General features: G+C 40.1%; 2 protein-coding genes across 14 annotated transcripts in view; one reads left to right on the top strand and one right to left on the bottom strand.

The window, feature by feature from the left end:
- Window positions 1-16,308, top strand: part of HMBOX1 (homeobox containing 1) — a 199,686-nt gene that overhangs the window by 175,916 nt on the left and 7,462 nt on the right. The gene's annotated exons all lie outside the window — the stretch shown is intronic.
- KIF13B (kinesin family member 13B) overlaps window positions 4,326-16,308 on the bottom strand; it is a 265,652-nt gene continuing 253,669 nt past the window's right edge. Inside the window, exon 40 of the mRNA XM_080674635.1 lies at window positions 4,326-5,395. Coding sequence (XP_080530761.1) covers window positions 5,355-5,395 — 41 coding nt within the window. The 3' untranslated portion in view covers window positions 4,326-5,354. The remainder of the gene's footprint in view (window positions 5,396-16,308) is intronic.

Here is a 16,308-nt window from a genome sequence, read left to right as displayed (position 1 = left end):
TGATCCAGATGTTTTCTTCTAGTTTGTTTTTCTTTCAATGATTTCACTTTTACATTTAACCCTAATATATCGGGTTCATAAGGTTGAAATCTAATTGGTCTTAATTTCCAGGTAGCCAATTTTCCCTTCCTCCTTAGATTTAAGATTCTTTCTTGCATGTAAATTTATTTTATATGTTGGTTCTATTGACCTTATCAATTCTTAAACCAAAGTTTTGACTATTATAACTTTATAATTTCATTATATTTGACAAGATAGGGCCCATTTATTACTATTTCTTTTCACAATGTTCTTGTCCGTTTTTATCTGGTTTTCCAGGTGAACTTTAAAATTATATTGTTGACTTATACCACTCCCACTAGAAAAAAAAAGTGTTTAATTCAGTTAAAGTACATTAAGCCTAAAAATTTATCTGAGAAGAAATGACATTGTCATATTATTCACTCTTACCTAGTAATACTAGGTGTATCGGTTAATAATGCGGATTTTGTAATCAAAGAAAACACAATTTCAAGAGAAACATCAAAAGTGTTTAATTCAAAGTAATGTCCATCGGTAGCTACATATTTCCCCCATCTTTCAGGTAATTTGTGGACACTGTCCCAATAGAATGTTTCTGGTTTTGAGGCAAACCATCCAGAGACCCAATTTTCTACTTCTTCATACGTTTTGTAGTGCTGCTCAGAAAGTGCGTGTGCCATCGATCTGAACAAGTGGTAATCTGAAGGAGCAAGGACTGTTGAATACAGTGGGTGGGTTAATACTTCCCAGGCAAGATCTTTTCACGTGTCTTTAACTGGTTTTGAAGTGTGTGATAGTGCGTCATCATGAAGCAAAATTACTTTGCCAATGTCTTCTGGCACATTCTGGTCGTTTCACGATCAAAGCGTGGTTCAATTTGATTATTTGTTGTTGGTAGCGATCAGTACTAATGGTTTCACCTGTTTTTAGAAGCTCATAATACACCACACCTTCCCGATTCCACCAAACACAAAGCATTGTCTTCTTTCCAAAGCGATTTGGCCTTGCAGTTGATGTAGATGGTTGACCTGGATCAACCCATGATTTTGTGCATTTGGGATTCTCAAAATCCACTTTTCATCGCCAGTCACAATTTGATGCAAAAAAGACTTTCTTTCGTGTCTTTGAAGCAACATTTTACTGATGACTTTTTGGTTTTCCATTTGTCTTTCGTTCAGTTGATGTGACACCCATTTTCCTTCCTTTAAAATCGTTCCCATTGCTTGTAAACGATCAGAAATTGTTTGCTGAGCAACGTTTAATCTTTCTGCAAGTTGTTTTTGATGCACATCTTCATCCAATAATGCTTGTAATTATTGGTCTTCAAACTTTTTCAGTTGACCTGGACGTTGTCTTTCACATAGAAATCATCACCTTTAAAGCATTTAAACCAGCGTTTACAAGTACCTTGAGATGGAGCATGTCCACCATAAGCTTCCCGAAGTATTCAGCAGCACTTTTCTTCAAAATAATGAATTAAAACTTCCCACAAATGCTTTTTTTGGGGGGGGGGGGGGCACAAAATTCAACTTTTTATTTTTTGAATAAATCTTTATTGTTCAGATTATTACAGTTGTTCCTCTTTTTCCCCCCATAGCTCCCCTCCACCCGGTTCCCACCCACCCCATGCCCTTACCCCCCCCCCATTGTCATCCATAGGTGTAAGATTTTTGTCCAGTCTCTTCCCACACCCCCTTCCCCCAAGAATTGTCAGTCCACTCCCTTTCTATGCCCCTGATTCTATTATATTCACCAGTTTATTCTGTTCTTCAGATTTTTTATTCACTTGATTTTTAGGTTCACTTGTTGATAGGTATGTATTTGTTGTCACTTTGTTGTTCATAATTTTTATCTTTACCTTTTTCTTCCTCTTCTTAGAGAATACCCTTCAGCATTTCATGTAATACTGGTTTGGTGGTGATGAACTCCTTTAGTTTTTTTCTTGTCTGTGAAGCTCTTTATCTGACCTTCAATTCTGAATGATAGCTTTGCTGGGTAGAGTAATCTTGGTTGTAGGTTCTTGCTATTCATCACTTTGAATATTTCTTGCCACTCCCTTCTGGCCTGCATAGCTTCTGTGAGAAATCAGCTGACAGTATGGGTGCTCCCTTGTAGGTAACTTTTTCTCTTGCTGCTTTTAATATTATCTTTTTGTCTTTTGCTCTTGGCATTTTAATTATGATGTGTCTTGGTGTGGTCCTCTTTAGATTCCTCTTGTTTGGAGTTCTCTGCACTTCCTGGACTTGTAAGTCTATTTCTTTCACTAGATAGGGGAAGTTTTCTGTCATTATTTCTTCAAATATATTTTCAATATCTTGCTCTCTCTCTTCTTCTGGCACCCCCATAATTCGGATGTTGGTACGCTTGAAGTTGTCCCAAAGGCTCCTTGCACTATCTTCATATTTTTGGATTCTTTTTGCTTTTTGCTTTTCCGGTTGGGTGTTTTTTGCTTCTTCGTATTTCAAATCTTTGACTTGATTCTTGGGATCCTCTAGTCTGCTGTTGGATCTCTGTATATTTATTTCAGTCAGTGTATGCTTAATTCCTGATAGGTCCTTATTCATATCCTTGAGGGTCTCACTAAATTTCTCAGAGGTTTCTAGAAGATTCTTGAGTAACCTTATAACCGTAGTTTTGAACTCTATATCCAGTATTTTGCTTTCCTCCATTTCTTTCATCTGTGACTTATTTGTCTCCACATTTTGGCTGCTTCCTTGTGTTTGTTTCTATGTACTGGGTAGCTGCTAAGTCTCCTTGAGTTGATAGAGTGGCCTTGTATGGTTGGTGTCCTATAGGGCCCAGTGGCTCAGCCTCCCCAGGTGGACGCTCTTGGTGCACCCCTTTGTGGGCTGTTTGCACAGTCTTGTTGTAGTTCACCCTTGATTGCTATAGGTATCACTGGGAGGAATTGACCTCCAGGCCAATTGGCTATGATGACCAGCTGTGTCTACACTGGAAGATCTGTTGCACAGGACCTTATGGGGCAGGATTTGCTTCAGTAGAGCTTTGGTGCTGAGACTGCACCTTGAGTGTGTCTCTTATGGATATGAAGAGTTGTAATCCGGTATGGTCTCACTCTGACCACTGAGTACACTGGCTCTGGATATCCAAGGAGGTGCAAGGTCAGCCACTGTCTGGGGCCACCCAGCAGGAGCTATAGAGACATCTGCAGATTCCTCCTCTTTGTATGGGGTTTGGAAGTGCCCAGCTCAGGCCCAGCTGTGAAGCAAAGCCACTGTTGCTGCCAGGCAGTGGGCCTTCTTTTGGAATATCTGTGGCTTTCTGACCCAGCTGCAGTTTGTTTTAGGCGAAGGACAGGCCATTCATATGCAAAAACCGATGCGCACAGCTTGGGTGGGGTTGTAAATTGGGTGGGGCAGGCTCTTTGGGAATCACCAGGGTGGAGCAAACAGCAATGGCTACCCTGAACTGGAGAAGTCCTCAGTTCTCCGCCCCCCATGCAGGAACAATGATCTCTGCGAGCACTTCTAAGAGTAAGCCGCCCTTGCGTTCCCGTCCCAATGCCAGATATTCCAGTTTCAAGCCGTATGTGCCTGGGTCCCCCAGAGTCTCGCCCGGAACTGGAGCTCAGAGCAAGCGGGAGCTTGTATCTCCCAGTTTAAAGAGCAGCACATCCAGGTGCCAGCACTTTCCGTGCCTCCGCACCTCTTACCGGTCTCAATGCGCTTTCTTCACCTCTCTAGTTGTGGAACTTCCACTCAGCCAGCTTTCCCGCGGTTCTGGGTGGTAGTTGTTCTGCTGTTTAGTTGTGGTTTTGATGTGGTTGAGAGGCAGCAAGTATAGGTTTTGATGTGGTTGAGAGGCAGCAAGTAAAATACGGGCCTAGGACCTTACCTTTGCCGCCATCTTTGTTTTCGTCAGTGTTCCAAGATTTTAAAACACCAGTGATGCACTAGTTGCTGAAGATGCAGAGGAATACAGCACTCTCTTAACCCATTTGTTATCAAAGAGGAGCCAATCTAAAAAAAGTTCAAGAAAGCTTTGAAATGGGAAGTTTTTATAAAACTGTTCAAATGAACAGTGTTAACCATCAAAAAGAGGCAAGAAGTCCAATTTGGATTATAAGGAAAAAGAGTAAAGTTAGAATTTTTCAGTATTTGACCAGATTTTCTAGAAAAGAAATTGCCTTATTTGGCTGACAGACTGTTATTTTCAGAAATAGCTGCTTACTTCAGTCTACTTGCCAGGTGGATGCCTGTAGTAAAATTAAGTCCATCAAGGTATGACAGTGAATCACATTATCTCTAAGACCATTCCCTTTTTTTTTTTTTTTTTTTTTTTTTGTACTATTTACCTGGTATATTAGTTTCCTAGGGGAGATATAACAAATCTCCACAGCCCTAACCGGTTTGGTTCAGTGGATGGAGCGTCGGCCTGTGGACTCAAGGGTCCCAGGTTCGATTCCGGTCAAGGGCATGTACCTTGGTTGCAGGCACATCCTGAGTGGGGGGTGTGCAGGAGGCAGCTGGTCGATGTTTCTCTCTCATCGATGTTTCTAACTCTCTATCCCTCTCCCTTCCTCTCTGTAAAAAAATCAATAAAGTATATTAAAAAACACCAAATCTCCACAAACTGATGGCTTGAAACAACAGAAGGATTTTCGTTCACCGTTCTGGAGTCCAAAATCTGAAATCCAGGCCTCAGCAGAGTCAGTTCCCTCGGGGCCCCTGGCCATTGCCACCACGCCTTGGCTTACAGATGCATTCCTCCAGTGTCTGCTTTCACTTCCACAATGTCCTCTTTCTGCTTGTGTTCTTTTCTTTTTCTTATAAGGACGCCCTCATTGGATTTAGGGCCCAGTGTGACCTCATCTTGTCCTTACCATAACTGGGTTTGCAAAGACCCTATTTCCAAATAAGATTACTTCCTGAAGTTCTAGGGGGGACATGAATTCTCAGGTAACACTATTCAGCCTGCTGCACCCAACAACTTTCTACACAAGCAGTAGTTGAAAGAGCAAGGACCTGGGATTCAAGAGGCTTGTCTCTGGTCCTAGCCAGCTCTGTAAACTTGGGGAAGCTTGTCATTGTCCCAGTTCTCAAATGCGGAGGTTGATCAGTGAGTAATCTTCCAAGATTCCTATTTGTCCTGAAGTCCAGGTTAAATGAGGAGTCGTCATGTGCAGAGCTGATTTCTAGCTCCACCCCTCTTACTTCTCTTTGGCCCCTGATTGTTTCTGTGGGGGTTTTTAAAGGTATGAAGAGTATCAGAGGGGCTTTGGCATCTTTGGATAAAATGTAGAATATTACTATTCTTGTCTGTAAGTGAATTTAAGGTATTCCTTATGGATTAACAAAAGAGACTTGGTGTATTTAAAGAAGGTTTTCCCATTCCTTTTGTCTCTGCCTCCACTCTGTTTAAAAACAAAAAAAGAAAGAAGAAAACATTTTAAATTACTTTGTTGCCAAAGATTATTTAACACTCTCAAATAGGAGATGGGAGAATTAGGTTCCAAAGTGTTTTAGTTTAATATTCTCTTTTTCAGTAATTGTACTAAGTGATGAAGAAATGCATATGATTGTAGATAGTGGGCAGTGTCTGACAGTCCTGATCTGAATTACTGGAATGGCAAGGTTTGAGTCTCTCTTCAGGAGAGAGAGTTCACATAAAGGCAAAGGAAAAAAACAATGTTCACTTGCATGGCATTATTCCTTGCTTAAAAGAGTCAGTCCCTGTCTCTTCTGTGTGCTCACTAAGGCACCAAAGGAGGAATTTCTGGCTGCATTTTTTATAGACTTCAGTGTTATTGAAATGAAAGTGCTTCAAGGACATTTCCATTTGTTACTAGCTTATGGTTTCTCATTTCATGTAAATTATTTTGCCACTTTTCATTTTAATTCTTTGCTGTCATTGTCTGGCAAAACCATCATTGGGTTTCTCTCTGTGAAGATATTCACCGATTACTCAGCTGACAATGTCCTTTGTCTAAAAATGTGTAGTATCCTGTGGATTTATTTTATTACTTTTTTATTGTTACCTATAGGTTTCTATTTATATTTCTTTCCCTTTTTATCTTAGAAAATATCTAGGGCTAAAAACATCCTTACATGGACAGAAGTATGTTTTGAAGAGTTCCAGTTCAGACACAGTCCCTTTAAGAGTCTTAGAGCCAAGTTCTACAATGTATCTACCTGATAGAACTACCTATTCTTTCAACATAAAGGTTAAAATGCTTGAAGGTGAATAATAACTACCTTAGTGTGTACTACCTAAGACTATTGGGGAAAGGGGGGCAGGTGTCTAAACCCGGGAGGTGAGGCTGTCTTGAATGAGTTTTATTACCATTCTGAAATATCTCTTGAATCTTACATCTCTTGAATCTTACCTTTCCTCTCTCTTTCCATGCCTCAGCCTACTTCATACCCTCTCCCCAGCTATTGCCGCAGCTGCCTGGCTTCTGCCTCTAGTATCACCAGAGATATTTCCCTATAAAAATAAGTTTGGTCATATAATACCCCTGCTTAAAAACTTGGACCCAATGTTTTCCTTCATTTTGTTCTCATATACCATATATTCCAGACACATCAAACTCCTTCCCTTTTCAGAACATTTTAAGCTCTTTCATGATTCCCTTATTTTTATACACGGTGCTTCCTCTGCCTCCTATTATTTCTCTCCACTCACCCTCCCTGCTGTTTCTTTACGACCCTACACAAACGTTGATTCCTTTCTGCTCCCATATGTTTATACTCAGACCACTAATATAGTCCATTTTACAATATTTATAATGTGTTTCGTTACATGCATATATCCCCTAATGACCACAATGGGAAGATTTGTCTGTCTGGTTTATCTTTGCAACCATTTAGCCAATTGCCAGGTATAAACTAAGACTCATTCCACATTTTGGTGTGACTAAATGAATGATTAGTCAATGTCCAAACTGAAAATCATTATACTTATTTCCCATCTTCATTGATAGTGATTGGTTCTATACTATTCAAAAATAAACACTATATGAATATAATTGTATTTAGCTATATCTTAGTCTAAAACCCCTGAATGTAATGTTAACGTAAAAACATTCAAACCTGTAAAGAATTTTTGTGAGTTTATTTGAGCCAAACTGTTGACAATTGCTGGGAAGCTGAATCTCAACTGATTGGGATAGTGCTCCGGAGAATGTAATGTATAAAACAAGGTGAAAAACCGCCAATCAAAAGAGGAGATGTGGGTTACATGAAATCCATTGGTGATAGATTAGGGAGGTGGGAGAAAGCAAAGCAGGGAAACTTCTGGAATTCAATAAAAAGTGAAATGATAGATAACATGCTTCATTTACATAGGTGGTTACAGGATTGTTTACAGTCAACAATTAACATGATAACAATAACAATGTAGGAACTTATGGTCTCTGTCCAGGCACCCAGTTGCATTTCGTTATGCCCTGAGGGGTCTGGAAAAAGGGAAGCTACAAGTTACCCTGACATTTTATACGTATGTTATGAGTTCAGTTAAGGTACAGATTGACCTTGTCAGTGAAAATACGGGCCTAGGACATGACTACCCACCATAACTGCTTTTAGTTAAAGTTTTCATTTCAGACCATCCTTTGTGGTTACTTTAGGTCTTAGAGTTTGCAAGACTGCCACGCAGGCCTTCCCTGAGCTTGTCAGGTTAGCATGTGGTGCCTTTCATCCATAGTCCCTAGAGAAGATAATGTACAATATGTTGAAATTCCAACTGGCTTTTTCCTAAAAGAGATATTATTGGTTTCATTAAAAGTCTTAACTGAGCAGGCCAGTGGGGTTCACTGGTTGAGTGGTGACCCATGAACCAGGAGGTCATGGTTTGATTCTCCATCAGGGCATATGCTCGGGTTGCGGGCTCAATCCCCAGTAGGGAGCATGCAGGAGGCAGCCGATTGATGATTCTCATCATTGATGTTTCTAACTCTACCTTCCTCTCTCTGAAATCAATAAAACATTTTTTTTCAAAAGTCTTAACTAAAACCACTGTATTCACCTTTGTTTCCTTCTTTCATTCATTTATTCCTTCATGTATTCATTTATCCAGACATCTGTTAATGAAATAGCTACTTATTGAATATCTATTATAAGCCAAGCAGATTCCTTGGGCTTAGAAAGCTCCTCTTGTGAGTAACTATATAGAAACTATAGTTATTGTTATCTTTAATGCTTCCTTTTTCCTGAGCAATTAACAAATGTTCTCTTGCACAGAGCACATGTGAAAAACACTTGGGAGATTTTTGTTGACATTAAATTCAGATAAGTGAAATATGTGATGGTGACTATATCAGTTATTGTCTAAAATGGGATACTTCTGGGGGAGTGAAAAGGAAGCGTATCTAATAAAGAGGGAATATGCTAATTGACCCTCACGCCATTGTAAAAAATGGCAGTGCCCACAGCCAATAAGGAGGGAATATGCTAATTGAATGCCACGCCCTCAAAGATGGTGATGCCTACTGCCAATAAGGAGGGAATATGCTAATTGAATGCCACGCCCTCAAAGATGGCAGCACCCAGTCCCCGGCCTGAGGCGCAGGCAAGCCTCGGATGGCAGCTGCCCAGCCGATGCCCAAGGCACAGGCAAGCCTCAGATGGCGGCTGCCCAGCCGCCCATGGCCGCCCGAGGCTCAGGTAACCAGAGCCAGTCGAGGCTTGCGCTGCCAGCAGTGGCAGCAGCAGAGGTGTGATGGGGCGTCGCATTTTCCTGATCGCTAGGTTGCTTCCCACCCCTGAGGGCTCCCAGACTGTGAGAGAGGGGGCAGGCCGGGCTGAGGGACCCCCCCTCCAGTGCATGAATTTTCATGCACCGGTCCTCTAGTGTGTTAATAATCCAAGACAATAGCATTATCTCAGGCAAGCCAAGATGTACGATCACCCTATAAATAACTCCTATAGTCTAATCAGATTGTATTACTAGTTGCCTTCTGTTTTCCAAGCACAGCTTATGTTTTTATGCCTTTGTATCTTGGTCTTTATTGCTAACTTTGCCCTTTCCTCTCCAATGCCTTGAGCCTGTGCATCCTTCAAAAGCTGCCCAGATCAATAAGCTTTTCCTGATCAGCCTAGTCCCATGGTTGGCAAACTGCGGCTCGCGAGCCACATGCGGCTCTTTGGCCCCTTGAGTGTGGCTCTTCCACAAAATACCACGGCCTGGGCGAGTCTATTTTGAAGAAGTGGCATTAGAAGAAGTTTAAGTTTAAAAAATTTGGCTCTCAAAAAGAAATTTCAATCGTTGTACTGTTGATATTTGGCTCTGTTGACTAATGAGTTTGCCGACCACTGGCCTAGTCCATACAGATATCTCTCCATCCTGAATTTATTTAGCGTTCACTTATATACTTTATTAGCAACTACATTTATTCTGGTTTGTCATAGTCATGTTACTGTTTTGACTCCTTTTGTTGTTTAACTTTTTCATATCTTCCTCCTCAACTGAACCACATGTTCTTAAGATCAAGGTTGATATTTTGAACTTACATCTACTCCTCAAGTACAGTGCCTTATTCTTACTCATATAATACATTTTTGTTGAATATTTTATTTCCTGCCTAAAAACTCTTCCACTTTGCCCTAGCCGATAGGGGCTTAATTACAAGGAACAACAACAGCCTGTAGTTATTGGAATCGAGAGTCTAGGTCAGTGGTCGGCAAACTAATTAGTCAACAGAGCGGCAAACCGCGGCTCGCGATCCACATGTGGCTCGCGAGCTGCAGTTTGCCGACCACTGCCCTAGCTGGTTTAGCTCAGTGGATAGAGCATCGACCTGCGGACTAAAGGGTCCCAGGTTCGATTCCGGGCAGGGGCACATGCCTGAGTTGCAGGCTTGATCCCCAGTAGGGGGCATGCAGGAAGCAGCCAATTAATGATCCTCTCTCATCATTGATGTTTCTCTCTCTCCCTTCGTCTCTGAAATCAATAAAATAATTACAATAATTTAGAAAACAAAAAACTCTTCCACTTTACATCAGTATTGTATATTTCCCCCCCCAAAAAAAAAAGCTTTAAGGGCTTTGCAGTGAAAAATTATGATTATTGCATTTTAAACTTAAATATTTACTATGATATATCTTAAAATATGATTTTGTCAGTTTAGATTATACTGTGTCTTGAATTAATATTTTAAATATTTACAAATTGTTGATCAAGAAAAAGGTGAGTGATACCCAACATACCCACTACATAGTAGTACATTTTGATGAAAATTAATGTTTTGAGTATACAATGGAGTAAAGTCAGTCTCTTCAATTGGATAGCTACGTGCAAAAAAATGAAACTAGACCACCAACTTACACCATATACAAGGATAAACTCAAAATGGATAAAAGACTTAAATGTAAGTCGTGAAACCATAAAAATCTTTCAAGAAACCATAGGCAGCAAAATCTCAGGTATCTCTTGTAGCAGTATGTTTACCAATACATCTCCTAGAACAAAGGAAACTACGGAGAAAATAAACAAATGGGTCTACATCAAAATAAAAAGCTTCTGCACAGCAATAGAAACCCATCAACAAAATGAAAAAGGAGCTCACTACATGGGAAAACATATTTACCAATGATACATCTGATTAGGGGTTAATTTCCAAAATATATAAGGAGCTCATACATCTTAACAAAAGGAAGACAAATAATCCAATTTAAAAATGGGCAAAAAACCTAAGTAGATACTTCTCCAAAGTGAACATGTAGAAAGCCAAGAGTCATATGAAAAAATGCTCAAAGTCACTGTTCATCAGAGAGATGCAAATTAAAAGGATAATGAGGTATCACATCACACCTCTCAGAATGGCTATCAATCAACAAGTGACAAGTGTTAGCAAGAATGTGGAGAAAAGGGAAACCTCATGCACTGCTGGTGGGAATGCAGACTGGTACGGCCACTGTGGAAAACAGTATGGAGTTTCATCAGAAAATTAAATATGGAGCTGCCATTTGACCCAGTAATCCCACTTCTAGGACTATATCCTAAGAAACGCAAAACACTAACCAGAAAGAATGTATGTACCCCTATGTTCCTAGCAGCACAATTTACAATAGCTAAGACCTGGAAACAGCCCAAGTGCCCATCAATAGATGAGTGGATAAAAAAGCTGTGGTACATTTATACCATGGAATACTATGCAGCAGTAAAAAAGAATCTCTTACCCTTTGAGCCAACATGGAGGGACCTGGAGACGCTCATGCTAAGTGAAATAAGTCAGTCAGAGAAAGACAAGTATGACATGATCTCACTCATATGTGGAATCTAAGTAACAAACTGATGAACGGAGTGGATCCAGAGACTTGAAGCATGGAATAGAGTATGGAATCTCAGAGGGAATGTGGGGGAGTGTGGGTGGGTGGGAGGTAATCAACCAAGGACCTTGTAATGCATATATGCATAGCCCATGGACACAGACCATGGGGCATTGAGCTCCCAGGGAGGTGGGAGGCAGGGGCGAGGGCGGGCTGGAGGGGGTCAATGGGGGAAAAAAGGAGACATGTGTAATACTTTGAACAATAAAGAATTATATATATATTTTAAAAAACTTTAACTCAAGTAGGATATGCCATGGATAATTACAAATACTAACTTAGCTTCCAAAAATACTGATCCATATACACTTTCCAAACATAAATTGTTTATGGACTTGTGTTAATCATTAAACTAGTTATTAATTGTTTTAGTGTTTTCCCAAAATTCTTTTACTTAAAAAAAATTATAACAGCATGTGTTCATTTCAGAAATTTTAAGTATATAAAGCAGCATGTGAAAATCAGTCTTAATTGCCACCTGTCTTCCAGCCACCCGTAGCATTTGTAACAGTTTATTATATGTCCTTTGAGGCCCTTTGCAATAATCCTATACTGTTGATTGTCAATTGTTCATTTACAGTGATAGCCATTTCTTTGGGAGGCCCCTATGCTGGGTTGATGGTGACTTCGTTCATCTTTATTGCTTGTCAACACTATCATCAATGAGGTGTTTGTATAAGGATGAGTCCGACTTACATCCTGGCCTCAGGTGGCTTTCAATATGGTAGGAAAGAGATTTTTATAGTGATAACTGTAATACAAGGTGAAAGAGGTGCATGAGAGGAACAGATTAAGTGCTGTGGGGCTCACAGGGTAAGGAAAATGTTTACCTTGATTGCCCAAGAGGTAATATTTGAGCTGTGTCCTAAAAGATTTGGGTTGGCAGGAGGCAAAAAAAGCAGGGAAACTGGCAGGAGAGAGGCAGAGATGCAGGTGATTTACAAGGTTATTCCATTTTCCTAGACCACAGTGTGCACATATGAGAGTAGCAGCAGGTAAAGGTGTAAAGGTAGTTTGGAGAGAACACTGAACACCTCTATAATAAATCTTTTAAAAATGTTGAACAGAGATGTGCATTAGGAATATTTATCAGACATTGGAGGGTACAGTGTCAGTCACAGACTTTGCAGTAATTTGGAAGAAGAGTTACCAGAAGAGATATAGTGACCATAGAGCTGTTGTTGAAACATAGAACCTCTAGGTCTTAGCAACTGCCATATTCCATCAGATCAAAAAAAACATGCTTATAAGACACACCTTTATCTTATGTACTAACGAGGGGGGGAAGCATTGCTAGTTAATTTTCAGACACCACCAGTTATAAGATACATCCTGATTTTAGAGATTATAATAATGAAGAAATGTACATCATAGATTATAATAAGAAATGTACATCATAGATAGATTCAGTAAAATAGAGTAATTTCATGGGTTGGGGAAAAGATGGGGTATGCATATAAGTAAAGGGAGAGCTTGAGAAAATGAAAGAAGTGGGGGATGAGAACAAAAACACAAGGGAGAAGTAGACCTGGAAGAGGAGAGAACGTCTTCCTCTGCCATGGGATGAAGGAGCAGTGACTCAGAAGTTTAGAAATTGAGAAGCTAAAAACATTAACTAAACTCATTTTAAATAACCAACATCTTTGTGAAAGAGGAGGCAAGGTCATCTGCAAAAAGGGCAGTAGTGGGTTTGAAGTCTTGGGACTTAAGAAGTGGAAAGGTTTCAGGTAAGTGGAGCATAAAAAGAGTATTAAAGAGAGTTTCTTAGAAAGGACTAAAAGGCCCTGATACCACAACCAGACAAAACACTACAACAAAAGAAAAGTATATGTCCCTGATAAACATAAATTAAAGGATAAACCACATAAACATATTGAAAGATAAAAATTAAATGAGCATATCAATAGATGCAGAAAAAGCATGTGACAAAACCCAATAGCCATTTATGCTAAAACTCTCAGCAAAATGTGGATAGAGGGAACATACCTCAACACAATAAAGGCCATATATGACAAACCTACAGCTAACTTTATACCCAACAGTAAAAAGCTGAAAGCTTTGTCTTAAACATCAGGAACAAGACAAAGGTGTCCACTTTCAACATTTTTGTTCTGCATAGTATTGGAAGTCTTAGCTACAGCAATCAGACAAAAAAAAGAAATGGCATTTGAGTTGGAAAGGAAGAAATGGTGGTGGGAAACTGGAAGTATATGCAAAGGAAATGAAACTACACCACTTTCTTACACCACATGTAGGAATAAATCCAAAATGCATTAAAAATTTAAATATAAAACCTGAAACCATAAAACTCCTTGAAGAAAACATAGGCAGTAAACTCTTTGAATTGCTCTTGGCAATATTTTTTTGGATATGTCTGCTTATGTGAGCAAAACAACAACAAAAAAACAAATGGGACTACATCAAACTAAAGAGTTTTTGCACAGTGAAGAAAACGATCAACAAAATGAAAAGACAACCTACTGAATGGAAATGGAAGAAGATATTCACCAATGATACACCCTAAGGGGTTAATATCCAAAATATATAAGAAACTCATACAATTTAACACCAACAACAACAACAAAAAAAGAAACGAACACAGCTTGGCTGGCGTGGCTCAGTGGTTGAGCGTCGTCCTATGAAGTAGGAGGTCACCATTCAATTCCCAGTCAGGACACATGCCCAGGTTGCAGGCTTTGTCCTCAATGTGGGGTGTGCAGGAGGCACCCGATCAATGTTCTCTCTCATTATTGAGGTTTCTAGTTCTCTCTTTCCCCCTCCCTCTCTGAAGTCAGTAAAAATATATTTTGAAGAAACAGGCCAGCGATCTAAATAGACACTTCTTCAAAGAGGACATACAGATGACATATGAAAAGATGCTCAACATCGCTAATTATTAGAGAAATGCAAATTAAAACCAGAATGAAAGGTCACCTCACCCTGTCAGAATGGCTGTCTGTAACAAATTAGCAGACAAGTGGTGGCAAGGGTGTGGAGAAAAGGGAACCTTCATGCATTGTTGGTGGGAATGCAGACTGACTGGTGCAGCCAGTGTGGAAAACAGTATGAGGCTACCTCAAAAAATTAAAAATAGAGCTACCATATGACCCAGCAATTCCACTTCTGGGTATTTATCCAAAGAAGTCTAAAACACTAATTTGAAAAGATATGTATATCCCTATGTTCACCGCAACATCCTATATAATAAAGAAGTAATATGCAAATTGACCCTCACACCCTCACATCACAAGATGGCCGCCCCCATGTTGTCAGAAGGGGAGGGCAGTTGGGGGTACCAGGCCTGCAGGGGAGGGCAGTTAGGGGTGATCAGGCCGGCAGGGGAGCAGTTAGGTGTCAATCATGCTGGCAGCGGAGCGGTTAGGCATCAATCAGGCCAGCAGGGGAGCGGTTAGGGGCATTCAGGCAGGCAGGCGAGTGGTTAGGAGCCAGCTGTCCCAGATTGTGGGAGGGCTGTCAGACTGCCAGTTTAGGCCCAATCCCAAACTGGCAGTTGGACATCCCCCGAGAGGTCCCAGGTTGGAGAGGGTGCAGGCTGGGCTGAAGGACACCCCCCTTCCCCCAGTGCACAAATTTCGTGCACCGGGCCTCTAGTTATTTATAATAGCTAAGTAAGGAAGCATCCTAAGTGTCCCTTCGATAGACAAATGAATAAAGATGTGACACATATATACAATGGAATAGTACTCAGCCATAAAAAAGAATGAAATCTTGACATTTGTAACAACATATATGGACCTAGAATGTATTATGCTAAGTGAAATAACTCAAAGACAAATAGCATATGATTTCCCATGTATGTGGAATCTAAAAAATAAAATAAACAAACAGTACAAATACATATGAAGAACAGATTGATGATAGCCAGATGGGAGAGTGGTTGGGGAAATGGTGAAATGGTGAAGGGATTAAGATATACAAATTTCCAGTTATAAATATAGTTACGGGATGTAAAATATAGTATAGGGAATGTAGTCAATATTGTAATAATCACATATTGTTTCAAGTGAGTACTAGACTTACTGAGCTGATCACTTCGTAAGTCATATAACCATCTAACCACTATATTGTACACTTGAAACTAATGTAATATTGTATGCCAATAGTAATTAAAAAATAAAAATTGTTTAAAGAAAGGACTGAAGTTTTCTCATCAGAAATGAGGAATCTAAGTAAGGTTGAAAAGCATGGGTTTTTAAGGAAATCAATTAGTTGTATTTAATTACTTCGTCCAAGAACACTTGATACCTGAGAGAAGGATGAAGAAAACAAGTGGAAGGTGCTTTCTGCAGGGTAGCAGACTGGCTGCGTAGGTAAGGTGAGGGGCAGAAACGCTACATGATCTAAGTTTCTCTTTAGGCATATTGTTAAGTACAGGCTTAACATAATGAGAGGTGAGGCCAGGAGAAAGCAACAAACAGTTTTTTTTAAAGTCGGAGGGTAGGGAGTTAAGGGATTTAAGATCATAAAGAAAGTGAAGAATAAGTTATTTTGAAAAGGAGGACTATGTAAATAGAAAGTTGGGGAATTTCAGAATTTAAGATTATAGAGGTAGAATTCTGAGGGTTGAGTCTAGAAAACTTACTTTCAAAACATAGATGGGAGATATCTCTTGTGGCTTGAAAACCTCGATTTCTGGGTGAAGTCTTTACTACTTAAAGAATAGGAAGGCTCATCACAAACTGGACCAACCTACTTTTCCAGGCGAATATGCCTCATCTCTTGTGAACCCCATAGTCTCACCACACTCTGCACAGATTCCTGAAGGCCTTTACCTGCTTTGCCTTTGCACATGCTGTTCCCCTTGCATGAAATGTTCTTCCTCCTCTTTGCCTTGCAAACTCCCGCCCATCTTCAAGCCTAACTCAGGTGGTACTTCCTCTGCCAGGTCTTTCCAGGGTCCTGCAAAAAAACACTGAGCTCGTCTTCGTCTTTGCTCCCACAGTTCTCTCTAGACATCGTATAGGATTTTACCACAAGT

Source organism: Plecotus auritus (genome assembly GCF_963455305.1).
Source record: "Plecotus auritus genome assembly, chromosome: 6".
Lineage (NCBI taxonomy): Eukaryota > Metazoa > Chordata > Mammalia > Chiroptera > Vespertilionidae > Plecotus > Plecotus auritus.
Note: the sequence above shows the minus strand (reverse complement) of the source record. Positions and strands in the feature narration are given on the sequence as shown.